Consider the following 23487-nt stretch of genomic DNA (forward strand, 5'->3'; position numbering starts at 1 on the left):
GATTTGTCTGTTATTTTTTAAATAAGTGTCCGTTCGAATAATTGTTTACACAACGATTTGTCTATTCTAAAATTGGAAATATCTAGGCGGTAATAGAAACATTACTGTTATACTTTAAATATTCCACACTTTATATTTATTAAGCCTAGTTCACACTGTACAATTAATTGGGCTACTTAATTGTACCCAACTATTTGTAAGCCTGAAAATTGTATAGTGTGAACAGAAAAAGTGGGAACAATTGTTACAATTTTCCTGTTTGTAATGAACACTCTTCACGTTAGAGATATTACACTACTTATTTTATCATTATTTAAAATGAGGGACACTTCAGTTTAGGTTAACAAAGGTAATTTTATTTCAGACTCACAATTCCTCCTTCAAGCAATCCTTTCATCTATTTTAGACGGGTCCCCTAGCCCTCTCTCTCTCTGCTCTGTTCTGCCACCCGTCTCTTACAGGGGCTCTCTTTATATATGTTTTTTGTTTGATTATACTTTCGGCACCAGGGGATTTACTCTTTCTAGCGGCGCCCTCTATCGAGTCCCTTACATGTTCATAGTATACAATTTTCTTCCTTTCAATTACTGGGCCAATTAATTGTATAGTGCGAACTGGGCTTTAATTACAGTGGTTTATTTATTCGTTCTTTTTGTAATTGTTGTCGCCCCCCCCCCCCCCCCATTGGTTCCGGAAACGTTACAATGGTTAACTTGTTCTTTATCATTGTTCGGAATGAAACGGAACCAAGCTTTAACAATGCAAAATATACGATAAAAAATCTCTGGAAACAAAAATGTAATGTAAACAATAATAAAGTACCCCATGGGCCACGGTCCCACGGACATACTTTTTAAAGTGCGTAACAACACCCTAACTGCCTAACATACAAAATGTTTGAAAAATTATAATACATTTGCGCAGGTCGCCTGCAAAGATGGAATTAACCCAATCCATATAAAATGTAATAATAAAGATTAACATTAACAAATATATATTAACGTAGTTTAAAAAATATATATTTTATTATGTCGTCACTTCACGAATAAATCATCGTACGTTGTGGGTTGAGCAACGGCCAACGCGAGCGCGACCTAAATAAAAGGGCGGCGGAAGGTGTAGACACCAGGCTTGTAGCCAGAGGGAACCCAATACGGGCATGAGATGTTTTACGCCTGATCTAGCCATTCTTTGGACTCAACCCCCACTTGTCCAATGTTGTGTATCCCTCGACCCCTTGTAGACTCATACCCCCTCATCACAATTTTGCCACATGTTAAATTTAACGTAAGCCTAATTAAAATTAATGCGATTAACGTCGATTCGAAACGATTAATAATGATATCACAATATATATATGCAAATTAAATTCAATATTTATTGTCATTTGGTAAATTTTGTTTTTGCGAAATTTAACGTAAACGTATATCAAACCTTTACACGGACGGACTCGCGTGGCTCTGTTTACATTTTTTTGTCGGTGTAGGGAGCCTTATTAGGCACTCCCACAATGCTCTAGAAAGCTAATTTTAATATTTAAGGAAATATATACGAAATTGTTAGGACTAATGATATAGAATCGGGAACGAAAAGAAAAAAATCGGACAATTGAAGAAATAGCATCTTGCAAGTAACTAAAATAAATTAAACAACGCCAGTCTACATCTCTAAGGAAAACCACTATTTGTCCGGAAAGTTCGTGTTGTCCTAATGTGTCCATGGTACCATCACATACGGTTTTTGTTCTTTACTATATAACTAAATATATCACGTAAGCTTATTTCAACATAATAGTACCGAAATACTTTTCTTCCGATTTTTTAGAGCTGAGTGGGGTTTGCCACCCGAAATCCGTCAAAGCCCGCGGGCCGAATAAGTCCGACCCCTTGCTTATGCAGGCCGATATTTACAAAGCCCTTCGTTTGAAACAAGACGTACGACAGTCAGAATACACACAATTCTGTCGAAAACCCGACTAAAATCAGTGTCACACTTATTTGTTACTTTTCGTCACACGTTGAGAGCGACGTGCGTACTGCTCCGATAACTGCCACACTTATATTCGTTACGTCGGATCATACGTTGAAAGCAACGTGTACTGCTCCGAAGTGTTACACTTATTTGTTAATTCTGGTCTTACGTTGAAACCGAGGCATACGACTTAAGCTGGTTTCACACTCGACGGGAGCGTCTACGATAAACGCCGTGCGGAATTTTGTTTCACACTCAATATACTTTACGTTGTTAATTTTCCGTCGAGTGCAGTGGCGTACCTAGGTGAGGGTGGAGCCGCGGAGGGGGCTGTCCGCCCCGGCCGGCATTTTCTATAGGGCGACATTTTTCATTCAAGTAAAGAAATTTGCCTCTTTTTAGTAATGATTAACGTTTATCCTTTTCTCGTAGTGAAACTAGCTTTTTGTTCATTTGGCAAAAATGAATGCGTATTCTTAGTGTTTTTGTACTTTTGCTGCAACGCGGGACACATGAACATTTCAAATAATTTGTAGATAATAAAGCAAGGTTACTAGCCTTTAGAACACAATTATTCGTTGTGGTGTGCCTACAGTGCCTTGTAGTGTAGTGTTTACTGTTTTTAACGATTAAACGATAACACTTTTGGAAATCGGAATTGTGGCAAATTCGTGATGCGCCCCGAGCGTCAAAGGGTCTAGGTACGCAACTGGTCGAGTGTGAAAACAGCTTTGAACAAGTTGGCAAGCCAAAATATACCTATCCTCGGAAGGATTGTCCCTAGTGGTATTAATTTCGAGATAAACCTTAAAGATATATCTCCGCAATTTAGAGTTATTTGTTAAAAATGTTATCCCAGTTCTATCCCGCCCGGTATAAAATTTAATTATAATTAGAATAATTGAGATGAAACGACCAATTTTAATTTATTCAGAATATCATAAGTTAAGTAGTTACAACAGTGAGTTAGACGTACTATAACAATGCACAATTGAATTACACCCTTTTTATAGTACAAGTTTGTCAGTTGAATATAATACAAAGCAAATTTTAATGAAAGAAATAGCTACAGAGGGTATTATAACAACCGTTCGCTTTTTGGTTTATAATTTTAACGGAATCAGGCCGATTTTAATTAAACGAGAGTTTATCGAAATTTTGTTAAAAGAATATTCCCTAAGGCCGCGCGATAAATTTACGAGAATAATTTCCCGTCGCCGTTATATCGCAAATTTAGTTGATTCGGGATTGCCAGAACTGTAATGTTGTGGGCGAGTGATTAGAAATAAAATGACAACCAGAATTATGCAAAATTATAAATGTTTATTTATATTCAGAACAGTCTATGTAACGTTCTAGATTTAACTTTCATCAATAACCCAACAATATATATCCCTCCTACGTAATTGTGCAGAACTGGTACTCAAGTGTCCAAGACTAGATTTGTCTTAGTCATCGTGATTGAAAAATAAACCAAAACACACTTACACTTAAGTAAATGTCATAAATTATACTGAGTAATTATAACTAAATTCAAACTACCTTACTATAAATTCTTGTCTTAATTAACAGCTGAGAGCTGTTCGCTACTAATATCTTCCAATCTACTTAATAAGCCTCACAGGTTGAGTTGATAATTTCAAGGGTATAATTAGGTTATTCCAATTAAAAAAAACAATCAATTTTATCTTACAGCTGACTTGAGTTAGTTCACAATTACTTTAACACTTTCAGTCTTAAACACGCACTGTTCATACACTTAAGTCCATTCGCTCACGTTCCAAACGCGAAACACAATTTTGACCAACACCAGGACCCCGTCCTGTAGTAGTTCGTCTGACCGCCAAGAACTAAGAAAGACTAATCTTCCATATTGACGGCAACGGCTTTATATACGTTTATTTGATGTTTTTTAGTCCCGTCAAGATTTGACTAAAGTTCGAAAAATTGAAGAGATTATATTTTTTACCCGGTTTGATTGATAGTTCTCCAGACGGTGGCGCTATATTATTACTTTTATATAGTTTCCGCGGGAGTTTTGAATAATTATCCTTTTTCTAAGCGTTATTCAAAGGTAAAACACAACCTTATCATAATGTTTGATTTACTTTTTACATTCCTAAAGGAAGTCAATGGCTCGGCGGTAAATTATCTGCATTGTAACGATGCGACCCGAGTTCAATTCCTGAACACGATCAAATAAAGTTAAATACTCAGATATTTAATTAAATATAATATTAATATAATTTATAAATATTTAGTTAAATATAAGATTAATATAATTTATTAATATTTAGTTAAATATAAGATTAATATAATTTATAAATATTTAATTAAATATAAGATTAATATAATTTATAAATATTTCAATAAATATAAGATAAATATAATTTATAAATATTTAAAATGATGTAGAATAAATTATAGTACCTAACGTTATAACTTTGTAAATGACATTCGCCAAAGCTGTTTTTTAGAAAAACACCGCAACTTAACAAGCGTTGGTGGCTGAGTGGTTAGAGTAAATCTCTTGCACAAAGCAGACCCGGGTTCGATTCCCGGCCGGCGCTAATAAATCGCAAATTGATACTAAGACTAATACCGTGTACAATTGGTGGAAACCCTGCCATTGGACGTTGAGAGGTAGCATTACACTCAGCACTCGGTCCGTCCCAAAGTCATTAAGAAGAAGTTGGAGATAAAACGCCCGTACAAACACAACAGACTCAGATCCACAACCATCATAACACAGACACACCACAATCTCTACACCCACAACCGTCATAACACGAACTCAACATTCACAACCTACGCATAAACATTACAAAAACGTAATACACCTCGGAGAGGTAAAAATGCGAATAGAAAACTCGCGTATTAACCTCTTTAAACACACGGATTGGCAATGTTGGAAGTTGCGGGGGTTTGTATAGGCTGCACCAAAAAATTCGATTTATAATTAAGCAACGTAACTGCAAAACTAGGTTATATGGAAACCACAGCTCTTCAAAAATATAACTTTCATGAAAATCGGACATAAATTAAGGAACGTTTTTTCGACTTTTAGGCGAAAATATAAAACCACGTAAATTACCCCGAAAACCATACTTAAAATTAATATTAACTGATATAACGGAAAATATAGGTTCGCTGAATCCTAACCTAACCCTTTTTTGCCGTTATCGGACCTAATTTTAACAAAATATCTACCACACAAAACGAAACCACCGAAAACAGTAAATTTGGCAATGTCCAATTTCTTGGGCTCTGATTCCAAAAATTTATGAAAGGCTATTGATGCAGTAAATTCTTTGACTATTCTAGCCCTAACAAGCGTATGTTGGCATACAGTGCTACGCCCGTGGGTTACTTTAGGCGCGGGCTAGAACCGTACAAACCTCCACAGGTGGGTAATTAGCAGGCGCGTGCCAATGTTTTTAAGAAAGCAGGGCAAAAACAAGATGTCTAGGACAATATGGTAAAAAACCTATTATTTACGGCAAAAACCTTTGAATCCTGAGTGAAAAACAACTTTGCCCAATATATTCCCGAAGAAAAGTAGCTAGGGTGGTGCCCCCGCTGTGAAATTGAACAGGGGGCAAGTTCTGGCTGTGGATTTAAGTAATATCGAAGGTAAAACTGTGAACGTTTTTCTTGGTGACGTTTTGAACCAAATTGAAATCTTGAGGGAATGGTTTGAAAAGAGTTTTATTTAACAAGCATCTTACGGGCATCGGTCATTGTTATACAGGGTGTCCACTAAAAACGATCCAGGGCGAATAATTAAAAATCGGTTTTAGCTAGGATTTTGAATTTTTCATGTCACATAGCACGCCCAGGGGGCCATTGGACGATGAAAATATCAATGTCTTTGAACCATGTCTTCAAGGTCATTCAAAATATCACTTCAGAACCACTGGGTTTAGAGATTTTGTTAAAATTAAAAAAGTGTGCTACCACATTCTACGTCTAATAAGCTTTGACCCGATGTAAATTGACCAATAAGAAGCTGAGAAAACGAAGAAAGAAAACTGGGTGGTCATCAAGCTAAAAATAACTAAGATTCCACGCTTGTTCGTTAATAAACTCCAGTTTCAGAGCATACTTAGCAAGATGGGACAAAGTAGAGTAGTGAAAGTTTTTCCTCGTCAAATTTTATGTCTAAATAAATTTGAACTGACTCAATTTCATCAGTTGGGAGCTTAAAAATTGAACGCCGAAAACAAGTTGGTTGGAATCTTTGTTATTTTTAGCTTGATGACCACCCAGGTTTATTTCTTCGTTTTCTCGGCTTCTTATTGGTCAATTTACATCTGATCAAAGCGTAATAGACGTAGAATGTGGTAGCGCACACTTTTCTAATTGGAACAAAATCTCTAAACCCAATGGTTCTCGAGATAGCTTTCGAATGACCTTGATATTTTCATCGTCCAATGCCCCCTACGTGTGCTATGTGACCAGAAAAATTCAAAATCCTAGCTAAAACCGATTTTGAGTTATTCGCCCTGGATCGTTTTTAAGTGGACACCCTGTATCACTGAAACTGCTCGCGTTGACGAAGCACTTTAATTACTCTATGATCACAATATAGAGCGATGTATACTTTTCTCATAAGAAATATATAATTCTGCTTTTGCTGATACTCCGCGCAGTAAAGGCATTTGGCCACTTTGTATTTTGTACTTCCGTCTTAAGACGGTCCAAACGACACTTTATTATGTCTCCATATTCGTCACTTCGCAGTTTAGAGGTGCCTGCCACGCTTCCATTTGAAGATCCGTTTGTCCGGGAACTGAGTTTACAAGTCACCTGTGAATTCTACCAAATGCAGCCTACCACGTAACGGATAATAGGATAAAAAAATTAGATTAACCGATGCAATGTTCATTTACAAAAACGAATGAGATAAAGGCTATGTTGTTTTAATCTGAAAGAATGTCTACTTTATTTATTGGATAATTTACCCAACGAACAATTGTTTGTTTTTGTTTTTTTTTCAGAAAGACCTCCTAATTAGATAAACTTAATAATTGAATTCTGTTCATACGCAACGGTTTATTTATATGGTGTGAATGTCTTACAGATAAAAGGGGTCAAAGGTGAAACGTGTAAGTGCAATAAAACCAATCATTACATCTTGGAGCACAACTTGCTAATGGTACAAGCATTTTTTAAAACATATTACAGGTTATTAAACTCATTAGTTATGATTAATAAACTCCTGTAAATATATTTTAAAACCAAATTATAGTATCAGTTGTAATTAATTATATTCCACTATTTCATAAAAAAATTGCCACACAACTTAACCGACAGAAGTGTTTACAAATCATAATGCTTGTCCACTTCATCGGTGTGTACCACGTTTTCACAATTTTGATAATACGATACTAAAATGACGATTAGTTCCCGCCCCCTCCCGTAGATATTGAGTAGCCTGGATTGAACCCTCGTAAAACTTTAAATTAAAATTGATTTTATACATAAAATGTATATTTGATTAGTTCACGTGTCATGAAGGGTAGGCAACGACACTCCTACACAATTTTACACGGCCACCAGTCCTGTAAATAAGGCATTAAAAGTCGCTAGCTGATTTGGGACTGTGGTGGCGCCTAGGGTATTAGCCTAGCTAATTATTATTAAATAACCGGGCCACTGGTAAAAAGCATTACAAGCAGGGTCAGGGGCGGACTGGCGCCTTTTTTGTGAGGTGGGCACTGAAGACTTGCGGCCCCCAAATCGCTTTTCAAGCGGCCACATGTCGAACTAAAAGGTAATTTTGGTCGCTGCCCCGTGGTATAGCGCCCACCAGCCTACCGGGTCAGTCTGCCTCTGAAAAGGGTACAGTGTATCAAAACGCCGAAATATCGGCTAAATGAAAAAAAAACAAACGCTATCATTTAAGTAATGTTTGCATATTTGGAATAAAAATTAACAGTGATTAACCAAGAACCAAAATTTGTCAGCTGCGCCTCCTAGCGGCAAAATTAGCTTCCCTTTGGGAATCAGAAAAGAACCAATAAATACGCCACTATATTCTAAGCCCAGTTTGCACTATACAATTAATTGGCCCACTTAATTGTATCAACCTAATTGTAAGGAAGAAAATTGTATACTATGAACAGGAAAATTGTAACAATTGTTCCCACTTTTTCTGTTCACACTATACAATTTTCAGGCTTACAAATAGTTGGGTACAATTAAGTAGCCCAATTAATTGTACAGTGCGAACTAGGCTTAATAATTAAAAAGTGTGGAATATTTAAAGTATAACCGTAATGTTTCTATTACCGCCTAGATATTTCAAATTTTAGAATAGACAAATCGTTGTGTAAAAATTATTCGAACCGCCACTTACTAAAAAAATAATAGACAAATCGATGAGAAAACCAAATATTTTCAATGAAGTTTCACGATATTCAAGGAAAAAACCACGTCATTGCTCAACGTAATCAAAATTGAACATCCAATTCCGTCAATCGGGAAGATATTTCTCGACGCCCCGCTATTCGCTTTCAACTGAAAAACTGCCGCGCCGCTAGAGGGACTATCGCTCAAAAGTGAAAAGACTAGCCCGTTGATCGGCCGATCTCGCTCACCGCGCCGCGATTTATCAGCCAGTGAAAAAACTATTCTGCGTTCGCCCTGAGCTTGCTCAGTTTATCTCTCTCTCTGAACAAGATCAGCCGACTTTCGAATTTGAAGTGCTCGTTCATTACTAGGTTATTTTCAAATTTGAGCGCTCGCAATTTTTGCCCACCTCTGCGATGCAAGACGATTTAGGAGTCGTTTCTCCAAGGCTTAGTTTACGTTGATCGCGGCAGGAGTTACTAGGGATGATGTTAAGAAGTTTGAACTAAGGGAGAAGAAGGCCTATACATTTATAGCCTTATCATTGTCAGAAGATGTAAGAAGTATAATTGGTGCAATCAAAGGGGGTACACGTTACTTTTCAAAATGAATTTCTTTAGAAGGGATTATTTTCGTTTTCATAGCATAGTTGTCTACTTTACACTTGGATGTTTCGAAGCATTTATCGTGACGGTTTTGAAAATGTTTCACTATATTGAGCAGCAAGTCCTGGATCACCTTTTCATCACCATTTCAATTTTCCATGGACCAGTAAAATTTATTTCTAGTAGGCGCTGATTTATCAGTCAACTCGATGTGCCATGTGACCAAATGGTTCTTTTTGGTTCCTTTGGTTATCGCCGTTACATCTTTCCCAATCGCCTTTGCCACTGGCCAGCGGTCATTTTAATTGCGCGTATCTTATCCGTACAAAAACGTATTTCATATGATGAATTTATCCAAAAATATTATTGGCCCTAACGAACGGGGACAAAATGGTACGCCACCTCACCCGTTTTAGTGTTGATCCCAGATGTTCGTCGAAATTTTCCAACGAATCTATCTGGGCACGGCCACTTCTTTGGCGACTCTTGGCGAGAACACCGGCCCGTGACCTTCCCAACGAAAGGCATAATCGAGGGTTGGAAAACTCGAAAATCACAAAAAGGGATTATCTCGCCTTCCACCTTCGTCTAGTTTATCAGAGAGGGTTTCTAAAAGCTGACCTACCGAGAGGGAGCTCTCAAGCAATATTTAATGAGTCCTAAATTTATTCACAGAATATTTACTTTATAACAACATTTGGTAAACCGAATAATGCACCGATAACCTTAATCATCGCGTCAGTCCTTATTTCTAAAATATTATTCATCTGACAGTTAAATGGAAGCATAGTTTCTAATTAAACTAATACAATTTCAAAATTTTACTTGTCTATGCTATCCCATTTACGCCGAATCCGATTTTGAAAATTTCAAACCGTTTATTCTGTATACCAATATCCCATATCTTGGCTTCATTTATTCTTACAAATCTGGTCCTCTTTTTTACGCGCAAAGGAGCGACGACTCTCACCTGAATGTAAAGGTAACGCCTTGGACGTTTAACTATATAGTGAGCGTTGGTACGCGCTCAGCCAATTTTGGGATTATCTTTTCGTCCCGAGAAGTTAAGATTTTCCGGGAATGTACCAAATCTACACGATAGCGGCCGATGACAAAAGATGGGGGTCAAAAGAAGGGGCTAACTCGCGGACTTTTTTCTCTCCACGGGGCACCAACTGGCAGTTAGAAAACGACGCGTTCGAAAGGCGCATTTCGCCGCCGGACCTTGTCCAAAAAGGTGTGCTGCGGTAAGCGTATATGCAAGGGGAGCGTTGAGGGCAAGTAAATATCCAGGGTGACAGGCAGAAGAAAACCTAGGCCTTTAAATTAGTCCCTTACAAGTATAATGGTAAAACTTTGGGACGAAAAAACATTTATGCACTTTAAACATATAGTGGCTACTGTTCTATAGGCGCAAGCGTTTTTTCCTGAAGGCGAGTCAACCGACGAAGGGTTATAGGAGCAATGGGCTCGATATCTTCCTTCGCTCGCGAGGCTACTACTCGGAATGGGGGATTCTGCGAGAGGAGGAATTGGTTTGTTGTGTGGGAGAGGGCAAGGACCATAAAAACATTTAAAAAGTGGAGATAACGTGGATAAGTTAAAGGGACCATCGTCACGGTTTAAACATTGCGCAATTTATTTTTTTAAATTTTGATAGATTCGCATACATTAAAATTAGTTTTATGTAATTTTGGTTGAGCTAGTATGTCTATTGAGTCCCACCTCGCATTATATGTATAAAGCGCATAAATGTTTTTTCGTCCCAAAGTTTTACCATTATACTGTCAAGACTTGTAAAAATCCCTGAAGAAGGAGGAACAGTTCCTCCGAAACGTAGGATTCTTTAAATAAATTAATTTGCGAATTTTAAAACCGTTTTAAGTCCCTTTTCATTTAGTTTTTCAGTGTGCTTCTCTTCACTTCTACTAAACATCTGGATTATAGGTGTTATTTCTAAATAGATCCAAGACCGACTTTATGATTTTTGCACCAAACCAAACTATGAAAAGAGAAGGGGCATATATAAAATTTATCTGTGATAATACTATAGCTAGAACTTCATCCTTCAAATACTTAGGAATCTGGTGTGATGAAAACTTAACCTTGACTACCCATGTGGATAATCTTACAAAAAAGATACAATCAAGAATTCGGCAACTCAGACCAATACAAAATTATGACTCCTGATATTAAAAGATTGATATATATGGCCTTAATTAAACCATTATTTTATTATGGGAGGCTCCAATAAAGTAAAGCTGAAAAAACAACTAATTAAATTAGATAATGTATTAAATACAGTTGTAAATTAAGCTAATTGAAAAAAAAAATATTCACCCTTAACCAGAAGCCAAACAAATAGCCTGTATAAATAGTTTACAATACAAATACCCTAAATTAACCAGGGCGAATATCTCAAAATCTGTTTTAGGTACGATTTTGAAATTTTCAGGTCTTATACAAGATGTAGGGGGAAACCTGTTAACTAATTAACTGGAAATGAATGCAATCAAATAAAAAATATAAATATATTTAATTGTTAGAACATTATATTTACAATGTATTAAAATATAACGTTAATACTGAGCTGAGAAGGGAACAGCCTTACTGACCCACGTCAAACAAGCAACTAACTTTCAGACTACAAAGGCACAATACATAATAAATATTACACCTAACTACGGCAACATTAGTATACACAGCACTTCACCACATCATTAGTAATCATTCCATAAGGTTAATGTCATTAGTTCGTTATATGGTCAAGTCCAAAAAGTCCAATTATAACACCTACCATACTTTAACATACTAAAAATTTAACTTTAACTGAGACACAATCATTACTTAGTTTACTCTGAGCGATAATAATTTTACAAAGCCTTCTAATTTCTCTCTATTTAATGATTTCGTAAATATATCCGCTACGTTATATTTTGAGGCAACATATTTTAAACCGAACCGTCCATTAGCTAAATGATCACGGACGAAGTGGTACCGAACATCTGTGTGTTTAGATTTATTATTTTCCACACAAGTTTCGCTATAAAATATCGCTGACTGATTGTCACAATGCACTAATGGATTTAATAGAGGTAGTTCAAAGCGATAGAGTCCTTTGGTAATGATCTGTGTAATCCAAAACAGTTCTTTCACTGACACGGATTTTTGTTTTAGGGACCTCCATGATATGGGACAAGAACCTAGAAACAAAACATACCCGCTGATAGATTTACGTGCATCTCTATCAGCACACCAGTCACTGTCTGAATACATAATTAATCTTAGTTCTGAATGTCGTTTATATATAAGTCCGTAGCCCGCAGTGGATAACGCATACCTCAGTACTTGTCTAAGTCGCATCCAATGTTCAAAACCCGGGTTATTATTGAATTGTGAAAGCGCGATAACCGTGTATAATATATCGGGTCTCGTCTTCAAAGCGATGTATAATAAGCATCCAATTAATGATTGGTATTCTTGGATGTCTACTTCACCCGGCTTATCAGGGCAATCTTTCTTCGTTAAGATAATACTAGGGCTCATGGGAATGGAAACCGGATCTTCCGCATCAATATTAAATCGAGTAGCTACCGTTTTAATATATCGTGTTTGATGTAATTTCATTGACTTGTCTTCCCGAACTTCAAAATCCACGCCCAGTAATTTCTTAATAGGACCCATGCATTTGACTTCATACCGCTGAGCAATTCCTTTTATCTCTTCTAATATTTGATGATTCTTCGCTATTATAGGTATGTCATCGACATATACAAGAATTATAGCCTGCCCAGGAATACAATAGACACAGTTTGTGCCTATGACTTTCTGAAAATCAAGTTCGCCAAATGTCCGATCCAGTTCTTCGTACCATTGTTTACCACTTTGTGGAAGGCCGTATAGTGATTTTTTCAGTAAATAGCAATGTAGCACCGGATCATGAGCTTCAAAACCAGGAATCAAATTCATATATTTCTCCCTATCTAGACATTCGTACAGGTATGCATTTTTGATATCCAGAAGTTCATGTACCCATCCCAACTGGATTACGAATAAGGCAAGGAAGAATCTGATAAGACTAAAATTTACCACTGGCGAAAATGTCTCATCAAAGTCAACACCCGCAATCTGGTTATATCCCAGAGCTACCAAGCGTGCTCTAAAACGAGTAATCTTGTCTTCACTATTTTTCTTGATGGCATATACCCAACGGCATCCAACTACCCTTTTATTACTGGGTCGAGGTACAACTTGCATAACTTCCCGTGTATGTAGAGTCTGAATCTCGTCATTCATCGCCTCTAGCCACTTGTCCTTTTCGGGTGACATCATGGCTTCCGGATAATTTTTAGGTACCAGTACATCAGTACAGAGTGCTTCGAAAGGTTCTCCTGGTTTTTGTGGTATATCTACCGCTACTGGACCTGATAGTAAACTTTCAAAATTCTTCTTAGAGAAATCAAACTAAGTGATGTCATGTGTTAAACCATTATCGCGAAGGTATGTTATAAAATCATTACGAGAGCGTAAACGTTTTCCCTCAGGATTACGATAGTAAATGTCAAATCCTCCTGCTGATGTTCCTGACATTCTCTGGACAACTTCCAAGCTAAAACCATCAGGTAAAGTTTTATTGACTCGTGACTCATCCTGGACTTTAGTTTCAGATATCTGTTCTGGTAATTGGTCTTGCACAATGCAGGCCGGAGCATCGGTACTGGCAGCTTGTACTTTCTGCATCGGAGTATGCGGCTTTCCCACTGGTAACGTTGGAGCTAAATCAAGATCATCAAAGTCTGTGAATGGATATTGAAACATTGCATCATCTCTTGATAATTTCAAATAATGTATACCGAGATGATTTTCATCAAAGGAGACGTGTTTACACTCTAAGGCCTGGTTGTCCTGAGGAAACCAGATACGATATCCTTTCGTATGCATAGCATACCCCACCAGTATGCCTTCCTTAGCACGTTGTTGTCATTTACTTTGCCGTTTTTGTTTTGGTATATGCATAAATGCAGTACTGCCAATCCTTCTTAAATGTCTGGCGCTAGGCTTATGTTTAAACCATCTTTCAGCTGGGGTTGCGTCGCCAAGTTTAGAATGTCGAAGACAATTTCTGAGGTATACTGCTGTAGATACTATTTCAGCCCATAATTTCGATGGTAATTGGGCATCTTCAAGGATCGCTCTGACCATATCTAACAGCGTGCGATTCATCCTCTCTGCGACGCTATTCATGGCGGGAGAGTAGGTATTTGTTTTTTCGTGTCGAATGCCCTCCTTGCTACAATACTTATCGATATACCCAGCGCAAAACTCCATCCCATTATCTGTACGAATAGTTTTGATATGGTTTCCAGTCTGCTTTTCAACGTAAGCTCTATACTTCTTAAAGCAATCAAATACTTCATCTTTCTTAATCATGATATAGATCTTCGTATATCTACTAAAGTCATCTACTATTGTAAAATAATATCTGGCACCGCCTAACGAAGGGACCTGAGTTGGCCCCCATACATCCATATGAAGCAACTCTAAGCATTCAGTACTTCTAATGTCGTTTAGACTCTTACGCGGTTGCTTAGTAATCAGGGCCGGCTTGGTGTTTTGCGGGGCCCGGTTCGAAATATACTTGCGGGGCTCTCGACTTTCGGATTTCATAACCCCTATAGCTTTACCCTCACTTTTACACACCCCGTTTTACCCCCCCCCCCCGTTTTATTGATCAAATATTGCACTATTTTAAGTTTCTAACATTGGAAGACTTTAATTTTATTTTTCATAGTTCATTTACAGTTGTAACAGTTACTTGTTACCTTTACCCTTTAAAATTGATCTAGATCTTTTGGCAGAAAAATCTTTTATTACGCCATCAAACTAATGATTTTGCCACTTTATTTTCGATTGACAATAAGGCTAGTGATGACAGTCTCTCTTGGCTTATAGATGATCTTAGATAGTTTTTAATTAATTTCAATTTTGAACAAGATCTTTCTGCTGAGGCTACTGAAACTGTTGTGGTCAACAAAATTTTCAAAGCTATTACAATAATAGGGTACAACCATGTTATTTTTAGTTATATAATTTAAAGTATCAATAGCTGTCAAGACTGTTACAGGAATAACATCTTTAAACAACTGAAACTTTTCAAATAATTCTTCTCCGTCTACATCGTCAATTAACGTCGTTTCAAGATTTTTACAATAATTTTGTAGATCTTCTTCCGAAATGTTTTTTATTGCACCCCCTCCATATAAGAAGCCAAATACATCTTTGTACTCTCTGTACAGTTTAAATTTACTTTCCATGGCGGATAACGCGTTATCAACTAATTTTAAAAAATAATTCGTTTTAAATTGAACCTCACCATTTTAAACTGTTTCATCGGGACCTTCATAACTAAAAATTTCCTTTTTTTTCGTGTCCTAACTTCCCTAAAAATGGTTGAATATCCAATTCAACGATAATTTTGAAAAAAAATATACAATTTCTGCTAAAATGTTTAGTCGCTACGTCCATTGTCACTTTTTGGTTTTGCTGACTATATTAACTTTGGTCAACATTTCGTACCAAATAATCAAACTAACGATGAAATCAAAAGACGTAATGCTTAGGGCTTTGAAAAAGGCCGGAATTTGAAATCTAACAGCTCTAACCTGGCCACCACCCTCCTACGCATTGTAACTCGGCCACCTGGATAAATGGCTTTAAAAGTCGCTTGATGACTTAGGCCTAAGGTGGTGTCTTGGGTATTAGCCTAGCTGATAACTATTATTATTATTGATTGGTGACAAAGTTACGCGTTCGAACGATGATTCAATCGCGCACACAATTTTATCTTCTTCGACACCCGATGACTGAATGAAGTTCTCTCTTAATTCTTCGTAAACCCTACAGTTTTCGTTGCTTATAAGTGTGCCAGTACAATTCCTTTTTTTCGAAAAATTTTGAAGGCGCATCCTTCTCTTTATCGGCAATTTCTTCATGCTTTCTTTTCTGCGCCGCTCGTATACTTTCTTTACATATATTGGACATTGGAAATGAACAGGTATTGGACACCTTATCTTTAACTAGATTTGAAAGTGTAAAATACCGAGAAACCAGCTGGGCCAGTTTATTACAAAAATAGTCACCCGCTTCGTTTAATGGTTTCTTAGAAATTTTAGATGCATAATAAAATAGGTGAAATTATCCCACAATTTATTTGAATATGAAAAAAAAAATGGTTGTCAAAATCATTTATTTTCTAATATAAAAGGAAATTTGCGGGGCCCCTTAAATTCTAGCTAGCGCGGGGCCAGGTGCGACCGCACCCTTTGCACCCGCATCACGCCGGCCTTGTTAGTACTTTTTGCCAGCTGACACGGAGCACACATTAGGAATTACCCCTTCATATGATCGAGTCCATCTAACATTTTGTGGTTAGACATATACTTTAAATCAATAGCATTGATGTGTCCTAAACGTGCGTGCCACAATTGAATATTATTATGCATACTAGTTGCAGAGCTATAAGCCTCTCTATCTTCCTCCGGGGGACCATCAACCAAAGCTTTAGTATCACGTACATAAAAATTGTTTCTTAATTTGGCCTCAAAAGCTGGATGACCTTGAGGGAAAAAGCCAATTAACCTTGATTCTTCAAACACACCCTTCCACCCTGCATTATCCATGCATCTTCCTGACAATAAATGTTTCCGCATAGCAGGTGTATATATTACATCATTAAGATGAATAAAATTAAATTTCCCATCAAGTGCAACTTCCAGCCATATAGACCCACGACCTTCAGCTTTCGTCTTTCCCTCGCCTACCGAAACATCCTGAATCGAACAGGATTGGTAGGTATAAAACCATTCTCTACTATTACAGAAATGGTGCGTTGCACCCGTATCAATAATCCATTCTTGGGTAATATCCCCTGCACTATATGCAGTAGCAAACATGCCACCTCTATTCACGGTAACATCCTTCCTTTTATCTTTATCCTTCCCTCTCCATTGACTTTTCCCTTTGCCCTTCTTAAATCTGCAATCAGCCGCACAGTGACCATATTTGTCAGAATTAAAACAAGTTCCTCTAAAACCTCGTTTATTCTCATGCTTGCCGTCGTCTTTAGGCCTAAAATTCGTATTCTTCGCCACTAAAGCTCTTGAGTTATCATGCAGGGTATTGTCCTTTGCTACTTGTCTACCATATTCTGCCAATAACATAGGCTTTATTACATCGGGCTTAAATGTTGCATCTTCGAACAGATAAATCTGCAACGCTAAGGGACTATATTCTTCGGGTAACGACCCAATTAACTGATAGAATAATTCATCATCCGCTACTTGTTTCCCGGCATTTTCTTATTGATTTTTAATATCGTATAAGCGCCCAATAAACGTGGCCATACTTTCACCTGGCTCAAAAACTGTACCAAAAAATTCTTTTCTTAAAACTGCTATTCTAGCCCTTGTCTTTGGCTGGAAAACATTGGCTAATGCCTTCCAAATTTCCACAGAAGTATCTGTACCTTCAACTAAGCTTCTTAGATCCTCACTAACACTTAAAGCAATCAGAGCATATGCTTTTTCATCTCTGGCCTTAAATTTATCAATAACATCTTGGGCTACTGGTGCAGGTACTCGTTCCTTTTCATTCACAATTGATAAATAACCATAATGCTTTAGTAATTGTTCCATTTCATATCTCCATGATTTATAATTAAGAGGATCTAGCTTACAAATGTGTCCAGATAGACTAATGCCACCCTCCGCCATAGTTGAAGTACGCAGTCAGCACATGGGTTGCTTGTGGGCCTTTGATGTTCAAACAAACTACTACGCATTTCATTCCAAAACCATGCGTGCTACCATGTTAAATAATTAACTGGAAATGAATGCAATCAAATAAATAATATAAATATATTTAATTGTTAGAACATTATATTTACAATGTATTAAATTATAACGTTAATACTGAGCTGAGAAGGGAACAGCCTTACTGACCCACGTCAAACAAGCAACTAACTTTCAGACTGCATAGGCACAATACATAATAACTATTACACCTAACTACGGCAGCATTAGTATACACAGCACTTCATCACATCATTAGTAATCATTCCATAAGGTTAATGTCATTAGTTCTAGTTATATGGTCAAGTCCAAAAAGTCCAATTATAACAAAACCTAATGCGAAAATGTCGATGACCTTGAACCATGTCTTGAAGGTCATCCAAAAAAAACGCGAGAACCGTAAGTGTTAGAAAGTTGGTTTCAATTAGAAAAGTGTTCCACGTCACATTGTAGGTGTAATTAGCTTTGATTCGATCGAATTTTACCAATAGGAAGTCGAGGAACTGTTTTTCAAAATCACAAATGTCGTTAAAATGAAAATTGAAAGAAAACGCGCAAAACTCGAAACCAATTCGTGTCACATCGAAATTTTCTAGACAAACTCATTATGGTGGGAGTTTTTCCAGTTTGTAAAATTGGATGACCTTGAAGACGTGGTTTAAGCTGATTCAGTTTCAAGTTATTTCTCAAGGTCCATTTTGAATGTCTTTGAAGACATGGTTCAAAACTACTTTGACGAGAAAGTGGTGATTAGCAAATTTCCTATTGAAACCTAGTTTCTAAACCCAATTGATCGCGAGATAATGTTTTCACACCTTAAACCACGTCTTCAAGGTAATCTAATTTTACAAACTTGAAAAACTCCCACCATAATGAGTTTGTCTAGCAAATTTCGATGTAACACGAATTGGTTTCGAGTTATGTGCGTTTTCTTTCCATTTTCATTTTAACGACCTTTGATATTTTCAAAAACAGTTCCTCGACTTCCTATTGGTCAAATTCGATCGAATCTATGCTAATTAGACCTACAATGTGACATGGAACACTTTTCTAATTGATACCAACTTTCTAACACTTACGGTTCTCGCGTTAGTTTTTGGATGACCTTGAAGACATGATTCAAGGTCATTGAAATTGTTAAACTAAAGACCCTCAATCGGATGAGGATGTGTAGCAAATTTCAGTACTCTAACACGAGTATCGTTAGAGTTATTAGCTCCCAAACGTCGCTTTCGACACATTAACAACTTAACGAACTTCTTGTTTTTCATCAAATATTTCTCGGCTTACTATTGGTCAAATCCGATCAGGTCAAAGCTATTTGTACTTAGAAAGTCACGTGGAACACTTTTCTAATTGGAACCAACTTTGTAACGGTTCTCGAGTTAGTTTAGTAGGTTTCCCCCTACATCTTGTATACGAATTGAAAATTTCAAAATCGTACCTAAAACAGATTGAGTATTCGCGCTGGTTCATTTTTTAGTGGACACCCTATATAACTTATTTCTATTCATGTAAGAAGTTAAACAGCAAAATGCCCACAGTACATTGTAAAATTGATCGCCATTCCTGATCAGGGCCCAATTACAAGAGGCCATAAAAATTATTTCTACGTAGAACTATGCCAAATTTCTAGGGAAAAAGTGGAAGATTCAATGCGGTAGAACTTTGGAAGCAGCTACCAAATGAGCTTAAATCAAGTACTTAGTACTCTCAGTCTCTTTAAATGTCAGGTAACTGCTTATTTGAATAAAAAAGTGAAATTTTAAATTAATTATTATTCTAGTTAATTTAAATAATTTTACTGACGAGGATCCGCTTGTAAATAAGTTTTTCTTAAAAGGTATTTGAATAAAGAAGCATATTGGATTGTTATTAGTTTATCCACAACCACTTTCTCATTCTGATAAATGTTAATTTCAATTAACATACATTAGTAAATAATAAAATGGACCTATACATTTAAAAAAAATGTAGTGATCATAGTATACCAGTGAAATAAATTTCGTTCATTTTATGTACATTAGTTAATTTACTACTCACCTTTAAAAATTCTTACACATAGTCCTCTATTGACATCCACAATCAAAACTCTATTATGATTATCAGTAACTGCAGCCAACGTTCGATCTGGGGACAAGTAAATTTTACTTCCTTGTTTTGTTTTATCAAAAAATCCAAACCTAGAAATTAACAATTTGATAATTATTATTTGTAAAACCAAATTATTTGGTTAAAGTAGTTAATTTGAATTAAGTTAATTTAATTTTATGCTGACAAAGTTGATAAGGTGTTAAATTTAATACTTTTCAAGTAGCTAATTCCTAATACAGTTTGGGTATATGGGTGACGAGGTTAAATATTGAAAAGTCCCTCTATCTTTAACAATGGTTTTATGAACTTTTCTAAAAAAAAGAATTCAGTTTCTAAGGTCTAAAGAACCCTAAAAACCAAATTATATCAAGATCCACATGACGAGTGATGGAATTTCCTAGTTGTAGCTATATACAGTTCTATGTAAAACTATATGCATAGCTATGTTTCTTTATATTAATAGTTCTGTATGACAGTAGGTGCTTGATTCAAAGAACATCTCTTTATACTTGCCCCCCAAATGGTGAAAAGGAGGTTGCCAAAATATTTCTGGTAGGTTACTTACCAGATTTGCCTGGCTATCTAAAGAAGCCAACTACAATCCATACTAAATTCAAACCAAGTCTAGGTTGGACATTTACTTAAAAAACGCATTTCTTTTCTTATTGCTGGTTTTAGTTTTTCAAAATGCCAAAAATGCTTGATGGTGAGTGTTCAAGTTTTTGGCTTTCATCATCGCAGTAATTTTGTCTTTTTGAATGGGTTTTATTGGAATCTCTATTACAAAATTATTATTTCATGTACACAGACACCACCGAACTAAGAACTATAGAATCAAAGGAAAATGTTATGATCTTATATGGATAAACACAGACTTAATTTAATATCGTTGGTTTGCTTATCTTACTTAATAATAACAAAAAACCATGATTACCGAAAAGGAACAGCAACGAACGTTTCACTAGCTACATTTTGATTTTCCAATTTTTCTTCATTGTTGTTCCACAATCCAGTTACTAGTTTTGACCTATATACAAAACACCATTATAATAAAACCTGGCCACTATTAAAACAAATTAAATAAATTACATTAAACAAGACTTATGGGTAATTGATATTGCATGCAAATCACAAATACTAGTAAAAGTAACTGGTATATGCTTACAGAATATAAAAAAAGATTAACACGTACTATTACCCAAATAATCAAGAAATCTATGTTAATAACAAGTCGGCCTAGGCCATAATATTAGTTCCACATCAGTGTATTCGAGTGGGCAAACCCATACACCCTTAGTAAACACAGATAGGCAAACTAATATAAAAACTGTTGAGGCTACGTGATTTCTTATTGTTTGTATATAAATTGCCATCCTAAGTTAAAGAGTGGATGCCGCCCACCATCAGGAGACCCGGGTGGGCAAACTAATATAAAAGCTGTTGATGTGATTTCCTATGGTTTGATATATAATTTACCATCCTATGCCGACCCTCAGGATACGCGGGTGGGCAAACCAATACAAAAGCCATGTGATAACCTATCGTTAGATATATAAAATACCATCCTAAGTTGAAGGATTAAAACTTGGGCACCACCCACCCTCAGGGTACGTGGGTGGGCAAAGCAATACAAAAGCTGTTGAGGCCATGTGATTTCCTATCGTTTGATATATAATTTACCATCCTATGCCCACCCTCAGGATACGCGGGTGGGCAGAATTCGTAGGCAACGCTGTAAAGAATTTCGCGAATAATATTCATTTGTTATATAGAATTACAAGACAAGATCCGTCGACGAGGCAACAATAATCCTGTACGCATCTACAGGACATCATTACGTTCTTTGGGAAAAAAAAACATTTCTACCGTGGCCACCAACAATTAAGTAGATGTGAACAATATCCGATCGTGAAAAAAACTGTATCGATTCTTCTGTATTGGATCTACAAGTGCTTACATCGAAAAGAAACATTTTTTATTTTTGCAATTCATCGATAAAAAACTCTGGATAACCATGTGTTTTTTGTGCTCATGCCTGAATCTATAAAGTCTGATGATCTAAAAGGGGCAGCTCACAACGCAGGCAGAATTCGAAGGCAACGCTGTAAAGAATTTCGCTAATAATATTAATTTGTTATATAGGTAAAGTACATTATTTATTTTCTACTTTTTTTTTCCTATTCCAAGATTTCTGCCTGTGTGAATGCCTGATACTCGCTCTAAAACAAACATAATGAATAGTGACGAGATTTTAGATAAGTTAAAAAACATTGAGACTAATTCCAATGCTCACTTTAACATCATTAATGAAAAGCTAGATAAAAACAATACTTTAACAAAAGAAAATGGTAAAAAAATCGCTCAAATTGAAAATTGGCAAGCACAAATAAAAGTTACAATTGACGGCATAGAGAAATTCCTGGAATGAAATTTAGATTGGACGGATTTGATCAAGAAATATCTAACCATCGAAAAGATACCTTAGTTAAAATTGATCACAATCGCATGCTCATAGATAATCTAGACGTTACAATGAGAAGACATAATTTAGTGATAAAGGGAATAATTGATTGTGATCACGAAGACCGGCAAACCCTAGTTACAAAAGTGAAAGATCTGTTAACCACCCTGTTAACGCTACTGCGACCCCTAATCAAGTTTATCGAAGAGGAATCTTTAATGCAAATAAAAATCGAGTAATTATTTATAAAGCAGAGAATTACGATATAAAGATAGATATACTTAGGAATAATGTTAAACTTAAAGGTAAAAATATATTTATCGAACAAGATTATACTCAAATACAATCTATGGCACATTTTCATCTTAGGTCTTTCGCTAAAACCAAAGCCCCCCTAAAATATAAGTGGATAACTACTAATTCTATTCAAATTAACAACTCAAGTTATAAATATGATTACCAGCAGGCTAAAATTGTAATTTGTTAAAACTTTGTTATTACGAGTGTTCTTTTTTTTCTTTTTGTTAATGTTTAATTTAATTTTACATAATATTAGGAGCGTAAACGCCAATCTTCCTAACCTACTGTCGCACTGTTTGACTAATTTAAATAACGAAATTGGTATTTTTGCCCTAACTGAAACGTGGTTTATGAATGGTCACTCCGATCTTATAAATGGCTATAAATTTTACGGACAAGGACTGGTGGGGGAGTCGGCTTTTATATGAGAGATAATCTAAATATTGAAGTTATAGATAAAGCCTCATATAATGATAATATTCAAATCTACGCCATAAAAACCCAAAATATATATTTCTGTATTATTTATAGACCCCCCCGACGTCCCAGTGAAAGACTTTATTGATATCCTAGAAAACTCTATTAGTCTTCTGGGGCCTATTAATGGCAAAAAAATTGTATTAGGACACTTCAATATTGATCACCTTAAAAATAACTCAGATTTAAATAGACTCTCTGATCTAATGAATTCTTATAACTTATCTCAAAATGTCGGTCAACCCGCAAGAATCTCGGGTACGTTAATTGATGTATGCTACTCTAATTTTTTAAATAATACTGATGTAAGTGTTATTGATAACTGGAATATAACCGACAACTTTGTCATCAACCTATCTATTCAGAATACGACCCC

General features: G+C 36.2%; 1 protein-coding gene across 2 annotated transcripts in view; it reads right to left on the reverse strand.

Moving 5' to 3' along the window:
• The window catches only part of Rab3-GAP (Rab3 GTPase activating protein), a 98467-nt gene that overhangs the window by 44523 nt on the left and 30457 nt on the right, over nucleotides 1–23487 (reverse strand). For both annotated transcript variants that reach the window (XM_090171740.1, XM_090171739.1), the window contains 2 exons: nucleotides 20808–20900; nucleotides 19823–19962 (listed from right to left, as the gene is read on the reverse strand). In XM_090171740.1, the coding sequence (XP_090027866.1) occupies nucleotides 19823–19962; nucleotides 20808–20900 (233 nt within the window). The remainder of the gene's footprint in view (nucleotides 1–19822; nucleotides 19963–20807; nucleotides 20901–23487) is intronic.

Source organism: Leiobunum rupestre, chromosome 4, assembly GCF_980474605.1.
Source record: "Leiobunum rupestre chromosome 4, qqLeiRupe1.1.hap1, whole genome shotgun sequence".
Taxonomy (NCBI): Eukaryota; Metazoa; Arthropoda; class Arachnida; order Opiliones; family Sclerosomatidae; genus Leiobunum; species Leiobunum rupestre.